The sequence below is a fragment of the Myotis myotis genome, unplaced genomic scaffold (assembly GCF_014108235.1).
Source record: "Myotis myotis isolate mMyoMyo1 unplaced genomic scaffold, mMyoMyo1.p scaffold_m19_p_2, whole genome shotgun sequence".
Classification (NCBI taxonomy): Eukaryota; Metazoa; Chordata; class Mammalia; order Chiroptera; family Vespertilionidae; genus Myotis; species Myotis myotis.
In genome coordinates this window covers 163,310,538-163,328,469 of record NW_023416324.1, presented here as the reverse complement: position 1 = coordinate 163,328,469, position 17,932 = coordinate 163,310,538, and the positions used below count along the sequence as shown (strand labels likewise).

Here is a 17,932-nt window from a genome sequence, read left to right as displayed (position 1 = left end):
TCACAAGCCCTAGCTGGTTTGGTTCAGTGGATAGAGCGTCAGCCTGCGGACTGAAGGATTCCAGTCAAGGGCACATGCCCAGGTTATGGGCTCAATCCCCAGTAGAGGGTGTGCAGGAGGCAGCCAATCAATGATTCTCTCATCACTGATGTTTTTATCACTCGCTCCCTCTCCCTTCCTCTCTGAAATCAATAAAAATACATTAAAAAAATCACAATACCATTAACACACACTTTAAAAATTAATAATTTTTGACATCATGAAATACCCAGTGGTCAACTTTGGTTATCTTACAGATTTTATTTTTTGTATAGTTTTGTTTGAGTTAGAATCTAAATAATTTCCACCCAAACAGTGCTTTTTTTGGTTTAGTTTTTATTATTTTAAAACTTTGACTATATCTAAAATTTTTTTAAATTATAGTTCACATATATTGTTAGTTTCAGGTATACAGCATACCTATTCAACATTTATATACCTTATGAAGTGATCACCACAATAAATCTACTAACTGTCACCATACAAAGTTATTAAAATATTATTGACTACATGCCCTATGCCGTATATTACATACCTATGATTTAGTTTATAACTGGAAGTTTGTACTTCTTAATCTTCTCTCTTTATGCTCATCCTCTCACCCAATTTCCCTTTAGCAAACATCAGTTTGTTCTCCGTATTTATGAGTTTGTTTCTGCTTACTTTTATTGTGAACAGTGCTGCAGTTGGTGGGGTTTGGCTATCATTGTATATATTGCATATATTTTTTCTAATTAGTATTTTCTGTTTTCATTAGAGGAAAACCCAGAAGTGGAATTGCTGGGTCACATGGTAGTTCTATTTTTAATTTTTTTTTAGAAATCGCCAGACTGTTTTATAGTAAGTGCACTAGTTTATAACCCCACCAACAATGCACGGGAGGGTTCCCTTTTCTCCACATCCTTACCAACACTTGTTCTTTATTATTGTCTTTTTTTATAATAGCACTAGAGGCCTGGTGCATGAAATTCGTGCACTGGTGTGCATGTGTGCGTGTGTGTGTGTGTGTGTGTGTGTGTGTGTGTGTGTGTTCCTCAGCCAAGCCTGCACCCTCTCCAATCTGGACTGCTGGCTCCCAAACACTTGGCCGCCTGCCTGCCTGATTGCCCCTAACCGCTTCTGCCTGCCAGCCTGATCGATGCCTAACTGCTCCCCTGCCGGCCCAATTGCTTCTAACTGCCCTCCCCTGCTGGCTTGGTCACCCCTAATTGCCCTCCCCTGCAGGCCTGCTCACCCCCAACTGCCCTCCCCTGCAGGCCTGGTTGCCCCCAACTGCCCTCCCCTGCTGGCCTGATAGCCCACAACTGCCCTCCCCTGCAGGCCATCTTGTGGCCACATGGGGGTGGCCATCTTGTGTGTTGGAGTGATGGTCAATATGCATACTGGTCATGACTAATTAGCATACCAGGGCTAATTAGCATATCCCTCTTATTGTGTGGGAGTGATGGTCAATTTGCATGCTGATTGTGACTAGTGTATCCAGTCGTGGCTAATTAGCATATTTTTAGCTAATTAGCATATCCCTCTCATATAGGATTCTGACAATTGTAAAGTAATAATCTTTGTGGTTTTGATTTACACTTCCCTAATGATTTAGTGACTAGAGGCCCGGTGAACGAAATTCGTGCACGGGGGAGGGGGGGATGGGGAAGGGGTTCCCCTCAGCCCAGCCTGCACCCTCTCCAATGTGGGCCCTCTTGGGGGATGTCTGACTGCCGGTTTAGGCCTGATCCCGGCAGTCGGACATCCCTCTCACAATCCTGGACTGCTGGCTCCTAATCACTCACCTGCCTGCCTGCCTGGTCGCCCCTAACTGCCCTCCCTGTTGGCCTGGTCACCCCCAACTGCCCCCTCTACTGGCCTAGTCCGCCCCTCACTGCCCCCCCTGCCAGCCTGGTTGCCCCACACAGCCTGCTTGTTCAGTCGTTCGGTCATCCCTCACTAACCCCCCTACTGGCCTGGTCGCCCCACGCAGCCTGCTTGTTCAGTCATTTGGTCGTCCCTCACTAACCCCTCTGCCAGGCTGGTTGTAGGCAGCCATATTGTGAGGGTGTGAGGGTTAATTTGCATATTACCTCTTTATTATATAGGGTGTTGAGCATCTTTTCATGTGTCTATTGGCCATCTGTATGTCTTTGGAGAGATGTCTGTCTGTTCAGGTCCTCTGCTCATTTTTTATTGGATTATTTGTGTTTTTGATGTTGAGTTGTATGAATTCCTTATATATTTTGGATATTAACCCCTTATCTGATATATCAGGTCTTACATTTAAGTTTTTCATCCATTTTGAATTTATTCTTGTATATGGTATAAGAAAGTGGTCTAGTTTCATTTTCTTGCATGTGAATATCTACTTTCCCCAGTATCATTTATTGAAGAGACTGTCTTTTCCCCCTTGTATATTCTTGCCTCCTTTGTTGTAGATTAATTGACCATATAAGCATGGGTTTATCTCTGGGCTCTCTATGCTGTTCCCTTGTTCTGTGTGTCTTTTTATGCCAGTACGATACTGTTTAAGTACTATAGCTTTGGAAAACAGTTTGAAATCAGGGAGTGTGACACCTTCAGTTTTTTTCTTCTTTGTCAAAATTGCTTTGGCAAATAACCCATATTTTGTGACTGAATAAGTTTAGTGAAATCTGTGGCATTAGAACTTTACCAAAAGAAAAACTAGTTAATTTGCATTTCTCATCATCACAATGAAAGTCTTATTGTAATTAACACATTGTTTGCAGGTAGTTTTTATCGCGCGCTAACAGGTGGCACGGGCCATTTTTGCAGTTGAATATGAATAGATTGATTACCGTTATATCTGGAAGTACATACATAATTCACCATTGTATGTGTTAGAGACCCAAATTTTGTCCTTTGGAATTCGTATATCTGCATGTTAGTATCCCTTTAGAGCAATAAAAAGTATAAAAATAAACGTATTTATAGGTTACCCGCATTCTACCGCTAGTCTGTAAAAAACGTATTAATACATGTCCCGCGCTCTACTACCAGTCAACGTAAAACGTATAAATACGTTTCCCGCATACAATGTGTTAAGCTGGGGAAAATAATAGTTGTGGTTTTTCCCAATTTATTGTATGGTATTTTGTTTTGAATGTTAGAGATCTGTTAGTTCTTTTTGCAAAACGATAATTACTGAATTGTTTATTGATATTCTGTGTGGCAAAACAATGCTAATTGAAGAATATAATGGTGAGCAAGGTAGATAATGCTTCTTTATACACTGAGTGGCCAGATTATTATGACCACCTGATGTTTGTAAGCAAATTAGCTATAATTTCGCGCTGAAGTTGCTAGAGGGCCAGACCATTTTAAACGTCTGAATAGCACAACATACCTAAGTATCGTTGCTGATCAAGTTCATCCTATCATGTTGATAGCGTATCCCAATGGAGATGGCTTCTTCCAACAAGACAATGTGCCATGCCATGTGCTCGTATTGTGTAGGAGTGGTTTCAAGAACATGAGGGAGACTTTACCTTGCTTAGGTGGCCCCCACAATCACCAGATCTCAATCCAGTTGAGCATTTGTGGGACGAAGTTAAAAGAGCCATCAGGCAGCTGGTTCCACAACCATCAAATCTCACAGAACTGGACAGTGCTATTCATCAGGCATGGTGTCAGATTCCTCGCATCACCTTTCAATATCTTTGAGGGGTCAATGCCAAGAAGAATCGCCGCACTATTGAAGGCAAAAAAGGTGGCCCAACGAAGTACTGATGGGATGGTCATAATAATCTGGCCGGTCATAATAATCTGGCCATTCAGTGTATAGTCATGTTAAAGACTAGTGTTTTTGCTTTTTATATAAAACCTTAATTCTTGTCTTTTTCTGGGTAGTCAGTATACTGTTTTCTTAATTTTATTCATTTTGATGTAAAAAATTTCCCTATGCTTGCAACATCATTATGCCAGGTGGTATGACAGTTTTTATTTTTGTTTTTAAACTATCCATTCCAACTTGTCTGTGTAAGACAAAGTGTTGCCTTCAACTAGCTGAAAATTTAGTAGAAGAGATACATTTACTAGTAGTAGAGAATAATAATGGCAAGCTGACTGTCATATTTCTTGTGCCTTGTCTGGCTTGACTATTTTTTGGTTTAACTGTTTTCTTTCTCTTTCCACCCGTGTTTTATGACTGCGTCTTGCAGGAGAGTCTTATAGATGCAAGTGAAGACAGCCAGCTAGAAGCTGCCATCAGAGCCTCCTTGCAAGAGACACATTTTGATTCATCACAGACAAAACAGGATAGCCGCTCAGATGAAGAGTCTGAATCTGAACTTTTTTCTGGCAGTGAGGAATTTATATCCGTTTGCGGCTCTGATGAAGAAGAGGAGATAGAGAATCTTGCCAAGTCCAGAAAGTCTCCCCATAAAGATTTGGGGCATAGAAAAGAGGAAAACAGAAGGCTGCTAACTGAGCCCCCACCCAGAACTGAGCCTGTAACAACAACAAACCACCAAGGATTGTCAGTCATGGATTCAGAAATATTGGAGATGTCACCTGAAAAATCAGATGGAATAGTGGAGGGCATAGATGTAAATGGTGAGTTATGTTCTGGACCTTCTTTACTTGAAACTTGAATATTACTGAAGGAATGTATATTTATTTGTTTTAATTAGTCTTCCATCTTAAACTCCTGTATATATATATTTTTTAACCCCAGGACCAAAAGCACAGCTGATGTTGCGGTATCCAGATGGAAAAAGGGAACAAATCACTCTTCCAGAGCAAGCTAAATTGCTAGTAAGTATATCTAATTTAAGTGCTGGCTTAAAGGAGAGAAACTAATTAATTGGTGTAATTGGCTTGTTCTTTGAAATAAGTGTTAGGTATTCAGTCTGACCTCTAAGGAAATTTAACAGGTTAATCTGAATTCTAATTAGTATATTTCCTTCCTGAATTATGTTAGACAAGTCACATAGGGTCTGTTCCAGACAAGGCTGTTCTATTCCATGGCTGCATTTCATTTTCCAACTGGAAATTATTACCCGGAAAAGAGGAGTGAAGACTATAATGGGGCTTCTGGCTTTCTTGTAGCTAGACCTACAAAATAGTTAAGAACCAAGGCAGTTGTTTTTTGTTTTTCTATCCTCGGGCCTGTTTAGTTTCCCCGTTGTAATTCTCTGCTTCATACCATTCTTCTCTCTGTATTACTGGTGGCTTTTGTTCACCTCTGAGTGCATACATGGTCCATGTCATAGTACGTGGTCCATGTCATAGTAATGCTGAGGGGCTTTTCCTCTAAAGTTCACAGCTCATGGACCTTTCCTGTTGTTTTTAACTCCTGGAAAAGAGAATGAGTCTGACTAGCTTTTTGAGTCCCTTCCATCTTTTTATCCGATACCTGTGAATGAATCCCCTTTGGGTCAGGTATTTTTACCTGGCTGTTTTCTGTGGTGAGAGAGAGAGAGTGTTCTTGAAGACTGTGTGCCTGGAATGCAAGTCGGATCTGGCTGCTGGTGCTGATACCCAGACTGTTTCCCAGGTCTCATATTTGGAAGGGAATGTGAGGTGAGACAGTGGATGGAACTCTTTTTGAGAAGTTTGGTTGTGAAGCTTGAAAGGGGTGGGGTATGCAGTAATTAGAGGGGGAGGGGAATGATTGAAGGAGAGACTGAGTATGTTTAAATACTGATGGGAAGCATCTGTAGAGAGGGAGATGTAGACGATACCTATAAAAGCAGGGATGTTCGGTAGTGGCATGGTTTCTGAGAAGGCAAGAAGAGATTTAGTACACAAGTGGCAAGATTGGCTATAGGTAGAATGAAAGACATATCTTTGTCGATAATAAGATGGAAGGGAAAACTAATCAAATGTTTAAAACTGAGGACAATAATTTTATAAATAGATAGTGGGTTTGTTATTGAGAAAATAGTAATAACCCTGTATATTTCAGTATCACTTAATGTACGTTTATTATCTCCCCATTCAAAGTGTTATATTGGCCCTTCCACAAGAGTAAGCTTTGGTTATCTGAAAGAATAACTTAAATTTCATATTTTATCTAATGTGATAAAACTTGATGTTAGCCTGGCCAGTGTGACTCAGTGGTTGAGCATCAACTCATGAACCAGGAGGTCAGGGTTAGATTCCCGGTCAGGGCACATGCCTGAGTTGTGGGCTTGATTCCCAACGGGACATGTAGGAGGCAGCCAATCCATGTTGATGTTTCCCTCTTATCGATGTTTCTGTCTCCCTTCCTCTCGCTCTCAAATCAATAAACATATTTTTTTAAAAAAAAAAATGTTATATTACCTGGCTGGTTGGCTCAGTGATTGAGTATTGGCCCAAACACTAAGAGGTCGCCAGTTCGATTCCTGGTCAGGGCACATGCCTAGGTTTTGGGCTTGATCCCAGGTCGGAGGCCTGTAGGAGGCAGCCAGTCGATGTTTTTCTCTCATCAATGTTTCTATCTCCATTTCCCTGTCTCTGTAAAACCAATGAAAACATATAAAAATTATCTTTTTAAAATGAATGGTATAGTATATGTAATTCTTTAATATGCTCTATTTCCATCTAACAATCCTGTCTTTTGTTTTTCATAGGCTTTGGTGAAGCATGTCCAGTCTAAAGGATATCCAAATGAACGTTTTGAACTTCTCACCAACTTCCCTCGAAGGAAACTCTCTCATCTGGACTATGACATTACATTACAAGAGGCAGGCCTTTGTCCTCAAGAGACTGTCTTTGTACAGGAAAGAAATTAACATCATGGCCCGACCTCTCTCAGCTTACCCCTTTTTTCCCTTTTCCTGTGAGATACCATGTCACTGAGTATGCATTTTGGTTCATAGGACCATAGAGCCAAAGTTGGGCAAGCAAGTCACCTGCCTTCTCTTTTATTCCTTGCTCTCTCCTCTAATAAGTCTTTTTCACTTCCTACCCCCTTTTTTTCCTCTCTCCTATCCTATTTTTATCTTTTTCCTACTTTTCTTTCTTTCTTACCTAATCAGGTGACCAAATGGAAGTATAAGGATAACACCTCCTAGTACTGGCAGCAGGAAATGAGTGTTCCAATAAGTGGTCTCTTGTATGGCACTTTCTCGGGATCAAATGATAATGTTACTACTCCTCAGACTCCTTTGGTAAAGGAATGGCTAGATTCAGAATAAGAACAACCTCCCTTTTTTGTAAGCCCTGTTTTTAGTAGGAAAAATCAATTCTCTAACATGTTTTGTTTTGTTGTTCATATAACAAATATCACAACAGAATATCCAGGCTTTTATTTACATGGAAAAAACATCCCTTGTAATAATTATTCATCTCATTTAAAAATCATTTCGAAGGATTCCCGCCCTCCCAAGCTAGAATTATTTCCATGAGATGTGTTATTGGCAAAATGAGTGTTAAATGTTGGATGAGTAGCATGGGTTGGCATTCAATAACTAGCCTGAGACAACTTTCTTCATTACTACTCTATAAACTATATTGATCCCGCTAGTCCCAGAGTGGACCTTTAGTGAGCAAATTGTGGTGACTGGGATAGGAAGGTGCTTGCTGTTTTTTGCCAGTATGGCATATTAGTTCCTTCGGCCCTTCCATTGTTTGGGTCCACAAGTGATCTGTAGGAAGGCAGCTATTCAATAATCATGCAAACAGTGGCTTGTAGTTTAACCACTATGGTTATTGATTGTCCTATGTGCTTTAGGCATACTTATGTATATCCTGGGGGAAAAAGAAAAAGATGCAGCTGAGAGTAGCTAACCATATTCCTTTGGTTAGAAATAATGATTCATTTATTACCCCTGGTTGAACAGTCTCTAAAGGCTCTGGTGACTAAATGAGCTTAAATCCTCATGCTTTTTCTTGCAAAAGGTCTCAAAATTGAAAGCCTAAGGGGAAAACCTTTAAATCCATAAGACAGCATTTAGTAAGGGAGGTAGGGAAGATTGCCAGTAGTCTTCAGATGTTGTGGGGTTTTTTCTGCCTACAAAAGCCACATTCAAATTGTAGTTGGTGAAAGCTTTTTTCAGTTTTGTTTAGAAGGTGCCATCTTGAATCTCCATAACACTACTCAACTTATCAGCTTCATTATATGCTTAGTTCTTATTTTGAGCATTAGTCTTCTGATGGGGTAGTGGTGATTCTGGTGGCAAAATCAGAACTTTAACTTGCTATAAAACCGTAATATAAAATGGACCTTATTTAATCAGTTGGGGATTTAGATTGATCCTTCTACTTGAGGAACATAAATTGCTATTGCTCAGAGACCTTTTAAGTTCCCATCTATTTTAAGATCACTCTCTTGGTAACTAGGGGATTTTAAAAAAAACACGCTTATGTGTTGCTAGTACTTAATTAGAGAATATGATTTCTAATGGTTGAATTTTGAGGGACCCACCCTAAAGAATGAGTAATGTTTCTCCTCAAGGAAATCATGGAAAATTCTGTTTATTCTTCAGTGAGTCCTTTTGGATTAATGTTCTTACATTTTTTCTAAGTGTGTGTAAGTGCTTATGTATAAGTATATAATTGTATAAATATTTATAAATATATTTATATAATTACAGTTTCATTTATATCTTGAGTCAAAGTTCTCTCTTTAGATTGGTGACTGAGTAATACCACTTTGGTGTTTTTTTATAGACTCTTGAGGCTAACTAGCAGCTTTTGAATTATTGAGGAAATAGTGGTTTTCATGTTAATTCCTCAATTGTATCTGAACTTGGATAATAGACTTACTATCTAAGGAATAGAGCTGTATACTATCAAAGATGCATTAGAGGGTAAAAAGACTATTGGTAGTAGACAAGGTCAAGAATCTAAAAATTCAGGGAGGTACAGGGTAAGAAGTGAGGGTACGCCCAGTTTGGGTGCTATGATGGCACCTATCTCCACTCAGCAAAGTCACAGCTAAAGCCCAAATCTGTCAAAAATGTGAAGTCAAGAACTTTCCCTGTAGGACTCTATTTTATTCTTTTACCTGTTAGCTTCTCTTTATAAAACATACCTAGGGAACCTGAGACAACATGCTCATTAATGATAGGATGTAGTTCTTTTTGATAAGCTCAGTCCTAGCATATCCATGCATGAGAAACCAAAGTGACTTTTTCAACTGTGAAATGACCAAGTATATATATAAAGGGATTTAAGTAAGCATATTAAAGAGATGGGGCATGAGATATTGACTCAGAGACAGCTGGGATGTTTAGAGTATAAGATCTAAAGGTTTTTATTTTACTTTGAGGCAGGAGTATAATTATTCTGGGCTTGATATAGAGGCCAATGGGATGGAGGGATTATAGATTGTACATGGGAAGAGTGAATAAGGAATATTGCTTTACTCAAGAACTTAATCCACTTAGGGAGTATACTTCCTCTAGTTTGTCTTATTTTCTCTGCAAGTTCCTTTGCTTTTTGGAGGAGAAGTTTTATTGAATAGATTAAATGAGGTTAGTAAGATAATTAAAAATTAGTTTAAAATAGTCTTTCCTTGTAGGTATTGGAAACAGCTTGAAAGAGATAAAAGGTACTGAGGAAAAGAACAAGGTAGATTTTGAGAGTAAGTGATGTGACAAATACAGGGAGATAAAATGAAAACTAGTGGGGGCGGGGCGGGGGAGAATGACAGGAAACCTCTTTTGAAATTGATTTAGGAAGAAACCAGAGAAGAGAAAGAACAGTCAAGTGAGGGAAGATATGGAACTAATTTTGAGTAATTAGCATGTAGTAGCTACCTTATACACATTTTCTCTTAATCTTTATAAGAACTCCATAAAATGAACATTTCCCCCGTTTTGTAGATAAGAAATAAAATTGAAGTTCAGAGAACTTGTTCAGGATGCCACAGCCAGTGCGTGGCAAAATCAAAATTGGCATCCGGAGTCCATGCTCTTTTCACTCCCATGCTGCTATCTCCTCTAACAGGGGCATCAGTCTGAAAAGTTATATTTCTTTTGTTTGGCTCTGTAAGGAAGGTATCATTTGGTTATGTTTCCGTAAAGCTGGTGGGCTTTCTGCTATGCCTATAAATTCCCATTATTTTGAGGGACTGATTATTGTTTTCTTGAAATGATGGACTGATAAAAATGTGAAAGGAAAGTAACTTTGTGGCATTATTTGCTAAGAATAAATAGAAAGGTAAAAAAGAATTTTATCTTTTTTTAAACCACTTTTCAGAAAAGATATAACTATCTTTTCTGCATCCCACCTATACCAGATTATTAAATCCTTTTATGTATATCTTTTAAAATAATCTGTAAAATTCTCCTTCCTTGACTGTGTAAGCCAGTAATTTAATGAGTTCTTAATCAAAGTTGGAAACAGCTTGAAATCTAAGATGTAGTTCCTGCCTGTTTTACCCAGCTGGAGAAACACTACACATAAGATAACTGGAGAACTGTAAATGCTTACATTTCTGGGGCTGAACTATAATTGCAGTAGACGTTTAGAAAGGGGAACGAATAGTACACGCTTCAGTTAGGACAGTCTTCACAAAAATGTAAAACTGAAAAGTGGCAAATACTGTAGCTCAAATTTTCTTTTGACTCACCTGTATTCTTTAGTTGCAACTTTTGTAACTACGTAGGGCATGACGTTTATCAGTAAGGCATATCTAATACACAAAAAAGAAAGGATTACTGATTCTCAGGACTAAAATTTTAGCTAGCAGGGATCTCACTTGAACACTTAGGAAAATACTAGAGGGAGCCACTAGCAACTGAAAGTGAAGGAAAGATTGAATTTCTCTACCTAGGTACAAATTAAATATATATTATATATGATATGATATGCAGAAGGGGCACTGTATGTAGGCATAAGTGCAGTTGGGTAATAGCTCTGCTACTACTTCACAGCATATTGGACTAGATCAGGAGTTCTTAGTCTCTTCAAGTAAAAGAACTTGTGATTTTAAAATATGGCAGAGATGGGGAACTATGGAGTTAAGTATTAATATTTATTTCATTGATGGAGAAAATGTGAATGTGCATATGGAATTGCAGACCCTTGGAGAAACTCTAGGAACCCACAGATTGTAGATCACTGAATTAGATTATCTCTGAAGTCCTTTCCACTCCAAAATTTTATGCTTCTAGTCTCTTTATTATATATTATCCCTAGGTTAATTAAAAGTATACTTGCTAATCAGTTCCTTTGCTTTTTTTGTGTCCAGGTTTCACTTGCCTAATAACTAACCTCACTTGACTGAAATCTACAAAAAGGAGAGTATAATGGTTATAGATCTAGTAATGCTCTTTTAAACACAATTCATTAATTTAAAAAACTTAATGCAGTATTCCTGTACATTGTTGAGTATGACTAAAATGTAATGAATGAGAACCAAATATCTCGCTGACACCAGAGTTGAGTTTTATTTTACCTGTGTGCTTAAACAGAGCACTTCACTCACTGAGCAATTGCTAGGACATCGTTTTGTGTAAGTTGTAAAATTTACTTTTGGCAGAAACAACTTTTTCAAATTCAGTTAGGCTGAGTTTTAAAACTATTCTTAATCCTACACAGTGTATCTCCATTGTGCCATTCTCTCTTTCTTGCCCTCTTTCACTTAACTACTTAATAGTAAATATAGGATGCAGATTAATGAATAAGTAATGTGTAAAAAAGTAAGTGGGAGTGGGAAGAATCAACCCTCTGATGAACATGGTAGTTTTCCAAAAATAGATGCCTTGATGAAAAGGCTACTTAAAGACATCTCTGTACTGTGAATATTCAACTATTATTGGTTTGCCTTGCTTAGCACTTCAGTTATTGTCATGAAACTTAATTGCACTGTACACATTTTAGAATACTGGCAAGAATATTCCTTAGTCCTGAAAGTAACCAGCAGAGAATACCAAGCCAATATGTTGATTTCTCCTGTTATGAGAAATTTGATATTTTAATGATGGTTATTTTGATCTTTCACTCATCTGTGTGTCAGTCCTGCTAGAGAGGCCACTTAGAATCAAGAGTATTTTTCATAGAGATTATGATTAACTTGGTAGTTTTCCTGTTGAAGTGAACTTGTGGTTAAAGTTACTGGATATAATGATATGGAACCCTTAATTAGAAACTCTTTTAATCCTTTTATACTTTTTCATTCTCTGTTCCTAATTTTTCAACATCCATTCTCTGGAAATTAGTCATGATTTTAATAAAATTGGCTACGTTTAAGAAATTCACTTCTCTTTTAATGGTAACATTTTAAAATTTTTATACATATACAAAGGAAGATTTTGAGGCAAACATCATTTTTATAGCTCATTTTCTGTCTACTTAAGAATGCTTTTATTCCAAATATAGAATGGCTAGCTCCATGACACCCCTCTCCCCTTTTTGGCCTACAGAAGGCTCTTGTATTATTGCATAGGACCTCAGTCATTCTCATGAACCTGATTTTTGGTACAGGCCTTTCTCTGACATATGATCTGAAAGTAGAGTGGGTAATCCAATAGGAACTACATTAATAAAACAATTTGGCATTTCTGTAAAGTATTTTCAAAAAATAACCACATTTACTTAAAGGGTTAGAGGTACAAATACCAATGGTAGTATTTTGCCTAAGAAGAGTCACATATTTATTAACATATGGGAAGTTGCCTTGCAGTTAATTTTGTTGCAACAGACAGCAAGATTTTGTTGCTTAATGGTATTTCCTCTATAAAGATCAAAATGCCCTAAGATTTATATCCCTTATAAGGTCACTTGGGTTTTCAAATAAGAATAAGTCAAACTAAGCTAGATTGAACATAAAACATTTATCTCCATTAAAATAACTTATTAATCTAACTGAGCCTACCATGAATCATTCATTTTATTAGATGTGGTAAACAAAATGGGAAACATTTCAAATCATTAGATAAATTCTGACCTGGAAGTGAATTCTCCCTTCCTTAAAATCTTTTTTATTTGCTTTTTTCATGGCTTCAATATGGGCATTTTAATTGACAAGGGAGAGATTCTTGATCTGGAACCATTCCCTGCCATTCTGCCTTTCTTTCCTATCAAAGTCACTGGTTTTAGAGTACATTGCCACCGGATCTATTTCAAGTTAATGACATCGAAATGTTGATGCTCAGTTGGATATGTTGCTATTTTCAACAAAATGGTTTTGCAGTATGCTTTCTCAAAGCTCCTGTGTTCTTAATAATGAAAAATATCAATAAATGGCGTGATTCATAATATAAATAGGTTTTTGACATTAATCATATACTCTGAGTAACTGATAATTTATTGCCCTGTAAGTTAAACCTCACATGGAGTGACCATTGCCACCAGAAAATCTCATTTTACCTGCTAATTAGAATGAAGTAGTGTGTGACCTCCAATTTTTAGTTAATGAGTAGTAAGCTTATAGTAGGGGCTGTTTATCTTACCCATTTGGGGACTTGAACCTTGTTACTTTCTTGGGTTTCTCTCTTCAGGTTGGAAAGGTGATTTAAAATTCCTGCTGGGAAGCAGTAAATCTAGTCATAGATTTAGAGAGATGGGTACCAGTTTATGCTAACAAGATTCTTAGACTTTGAGGGGCTTCCATCCAAGTTTTGGCATGAATCTGTTAGACAAAATTTTATTTACTCCTTTAAGAATCTTTTTCTTGGGACGGTTTTCTTTTTGATAACAATTTCTAAGTATCTGGTGCCTTTTTTTTTTTTTTAACCCTTTAAGAAACAATAGTCTGTTTTCAAGTAGGTATTGATTGTTCCATGGAAACTCAGGAGTGTTTGTAGGCTCTGTGCATGCTTTGTGTGAGTTCAGTTTGAACAATGCGTTTTAAATCATCTGGGATGTCCAGTTCTGGCATGTCTTCACTAATTGTATTTTTTAAACATTTTTCATGTCATTTTTCAAACCTCACTTCCCATCTTACTCAGAGAGGTTAATCAAGGAATTAAATTTTGGGAGGGGATAGGGATGGGGGTGGGCTGGGTACTTGAGTGAAGTCAATTTGGGGTATTTGCTTAAGGTGTTTCTCAAGCAGTTCCTAACGGTATTTAAAAATTCTCTGGGATGTTTGTGTACTCAACTTATTCTGGACAAAGTGGTGGTCTTAGTGAGAGATTTGCATTCTTAATGCAGGATGGCTCGAAATTCAATCTGTAGCATAACTTTGTTATTGAATCCAAGAAGATAATGGACAGAGATAGTGCTTCTATTTTAGTGTTTCTGGCAAGTGCTCCCTAAAATGCATGTATAGTTCTCAGTGTTCTGGGCTTTTAATTCCATGGTGCTAGGAGGTACCATCTGCTGCTCTTCTCAAAAATGGGAAGAAGGCTTGGGACCAGTGAGTAAGGGGCAACTGGATCATTCACTAAAATTTTTTTGTTCAAGACACACTAGAGACCCTCCTGTATATCTAGTAAGTGATAATAAAGGTGCTAGGGAAAGCCTTAAATTTGAAGACACACAGAAGCCGTAGAAAATCTAAAACTTGGAGGAGGAGAAAAATATGCCATTAGATAAAGCAGAGCTATAACTGCTGGCTAAGACTCAATGGAACTTCCACTTGCTCTAAAACTAGGGAAATCTTAGATAACTGGGTGTGATATATCTATAGATACATAGTCTATAGGTAAATAATTTCTAAATTGAGGATCTCTTGGTGATCCTTTGTTTTGGCTGTACCAAATTGCGAATATTCTTGCTGTGTTGTACCCAGTTGCTTTATATTGATACTGCAACTTGAATTGGGGAGGCAGGGTGGGACAATTTGTGGGGGTGGGGGGTGGAGGAAAGGGAGTGGGATGATAAGTCCTTTGAAGACATCAGCTCACTGTGCTGAGAGAGGGACCAAACTCAAGGAAACCTCTGATCTATAAATTCAACTGCTGCATTTTTTTATAAATACATGTAAATGTCCTGTTGTAATATTTGATCTTGGAAATAAAATAAAAACTTTTCAGTATTAGGTTTTTTTTGTATTATTGTTTTGTGAGATAAGACTGGATATTACTTTTATTAATACAATTCAGGTTTCTAAATTTTGCTTTCATATTCTCATGTTTAGGACAGTATTTATAATAATAAAAGCGTAATATGCTAATTAGACCGAGTGACCTTCTGGGCAACCTTCTTGACAAAGCTGCGGGGGCCGGGGCAGAGGCAGCCACCGCAGCGGCAGGGGCCGAGCTCCTTGCACAAATTTCGTGCATCAGGCCTCTAGTTTATTAACTAAAGTTCATAGTCTCATTGTTAAGGGTAATGCTTGGTAGCTTCTTTTCTGCTCTTTGTAGTAAGTTGGACATTTATGGTGAGTGCTCTGTAAATGTTGGTTGAATTGTCATGAAATCATTGGGTTTGGTAGTCTTGTTAGGAAAGTAAGATTCTATATTTGATATATTTGGGCAATTCAAGTGTCTAGTTTTTCAAACCACCAATAATGACAAATTAAGGACTCAGCTTAAGCAAGTTAAGGAAAAAAGTAATTGCTAAATTAATGGGAGAAAAGCCATTAATGTTATTGTGTAGTAGAAATTGGGATTGGTGCCTAGTTCACAGTAACCCCTGGGCCTGGTTTGTGCTGCTACTCTTTTATGGAACTATTCCTCATCCTCATGCTTCAGCAACGTACCCGCATGGAACTTGCCATCTTCTTTCAAGACCTTCTTTCCCTGGCCACATAGACTGGTCAGGAAGTGGCCATTCTACTTAGATTTAGCCAATAGGACACCTTTCCATTCCTCCAGTGACAAACTACCTATCCTTATCCTTAACTACCTTCACTATGTGCCAAAAGATAGAGATGCAATGAACAAAAAAGACACAGCCCCTGCCCTCTGGGAATTTCCTTTATATTTAGGGATACAGACAATAAGCAAATGAAAAAAATACAGCTTTAATTCAAATACAATGAGAGAAAACTAGAAAAGGAGCCAGTAGGGAATTTCCTGGCCAGTGTGCTCAGTGGTCAGTACCAAAGGGTCACGGATTTTATTTCTGATCAAAGGAACCTGGGTTGCAGGTTCAGTTCCTGCCCCGTCAGGGCAAGTATGGGAGGCAACCAATCGATGTTTCTCTCTCTTTCCCTTCCTCTCTTCCACTCTCTCTAAAAATCAATGGGAAAAATATCCTTGGGTGAGGATTAACAAAAAACAAAAAGATGTTGGGGAATAATATTAAGGTTGAGATCTGAAGGATGAGAAGACCCTAGTAAGAGAAGGAGGAAAACAAATGCAAAGGCTGTGGACCAGGAATGTTTTTGATGTATTTGAGGTATTCAGAGAAGGCCAATGTGTCTGGCATGTGTAGTGAGCAAAGGGAATGGCATAAAATGAGTAAAAGCCAGATCATACAAGGCCACCTTAGGCCCTAGTAAAGGGCTCAGGCAGTGTCCCAGGTGCAATGAGAAACCATTTGTTGTACGGAGAGTGGATTGGAAGAGAGCAAAAGTAGTAGAGACTATTGCAGTGATCAAGGTACAAAATGAAGGTTGCCTGGACCAGAGTAGTGGCAATGGAACTTGGAAGTAGTATATAAATTAGAGATATACCTTGAAGGTAGAATTAAGACTGTTGAATTAGATGTTGGGGAAGGAAAGAAAGAGAAACCAAGAATGACTCAACGTTTCAGGTGGGTAAGTAGTGGTATCATTACTAAGGCAGGAAGACTGGTGGGTCAAGCAGATTTGGTGCGGAGAAAGCATTTTGGCTGTGTTAATTGGGATACTTCCAACCAAGTTCAGATGTAGTATAGGAAGTTGGATATGTGAGTCTGAAGCTTGAAGGAATGGTGGCCTGGAGTTAAGATTTGAGAAATTGTCAGCCTTATAGGTGGAGTTTAGTTCCATGAGAAAGAATAAGGCCATATAGGGAGAAATTAAAGAGCAGAGCCCAGAACCTAGGCCTGAAGATCACCACCTGGAATATTGTCCAGTGAGGAAGGAGAAACACCAGAGTCGGGTGTCAAGACAGCCAATAGCAAAAATGTTTAAGAAGGATCTGCAACCAGCTATGTCTAATTCTGCCCAGGAGTCAAAAAGGACAGCAAAGTTTTCATGAGATACAAGAAGTCATTGGAGACCAAGAACATTTGCAGTGTGATGGAGACGGACCCCTAATTGGAGTGGGTTGAAGTTTGTAATATTTTTATACTAGTGAAGAAAATAAGAAGAACTTCCTCTTTGGCGGACTGGTATAAATGGCAGATATTTCAACATCTCCTGTCTTCCTTTTTCTCTCCCTCCTATTAAGGGAATGTGTTCTCTGGTTTAGTCAGCTGTCAGTTGAGGTTGAACCCCACCCACAAGGAAGCTGATTAGTCTGTCCCTCTTCTTTGGGGAATATTGGCCTGTTTGTCATCATCTTTTCCCTTTTCCTTCTGCCAGTAAATTCCATATTCTCAACTTCCTCTATTCCTTGCTCAAATCCCACCTCCAGACCCCACCATATCCCTCAGAATGGAACATCTGTCTATTCTGTTCTCTCAGGCCTTTCAGCGTTAGGAAGCCTTTTATGGCATTAGGCAAATTATTTTCCCACCCATGCTCCATTTGTGCTCTCAGACTCCCATTTGCTTTCTCTTCAGAAATATCACCAACAAAGTGATAACTAGTAGCTGTGTCTCCAAAGCCAAATTGTAAGATTATTAACACATCTGTGAAGAGGTAATGCTTTAATTTTTTCATGGCAGAGTCCAGGCTTCTGTTACCATAGAGGGCCTACTATAGGAAGGTGAAGAACTTAATCTGAAGCTGGCTTTACTTAGTAAAACTACCTATTGCAATTATATAGTTTCCAAAACAAGTGACTGGTTCATAAGATTAACCATTGAATTCATTGTCACAAATTTACCCTAAGGAAAAGGATCTACAGCTGTCATCACCAGTCTCAACTAAGTTTGGCACTTTAAGGAGTTAAAGCCAAATTCCAACGATTTCTTTTGACCCACAAGCACCATTTTAATATCCATTTGAGAGTGTCTGCTGTTAGATAAGCCA

General features: G+C 38.3%; 1 protein-coding gene across 1 annotated transcript in view; it reads left to right on the top strand.

Moving 5' to 3' along the window:
- The window catches only part of UBXN7 (UBX domain protein 7), an 87,457-nt gene extending 72,552 nt beyond the window's left edge, over positions 1–14,905 (top strand). Inside the window, exons 9-11 of the mRNA XM_036352032.1 lie at positions 4,206–4,599; positions 4,721–4,800; positions 6,603–14,905. Coding sequence (XP_036207925.1) covers positions 4,206–4,599; positions 4,721–4,800; positions 6,603–6,764 — 636 coding nt within the window. The 3' untranslated portion in view covers positions 6,765–14,905. The remainder of the gene's footprint in view (positions 1–4,205; positions 4,600–4,720; positions 4,801–6,602) is intronic.
- The last annotated feature ends 3,027 nt before the right edge of the window (positions 14,906–17,932 follow it).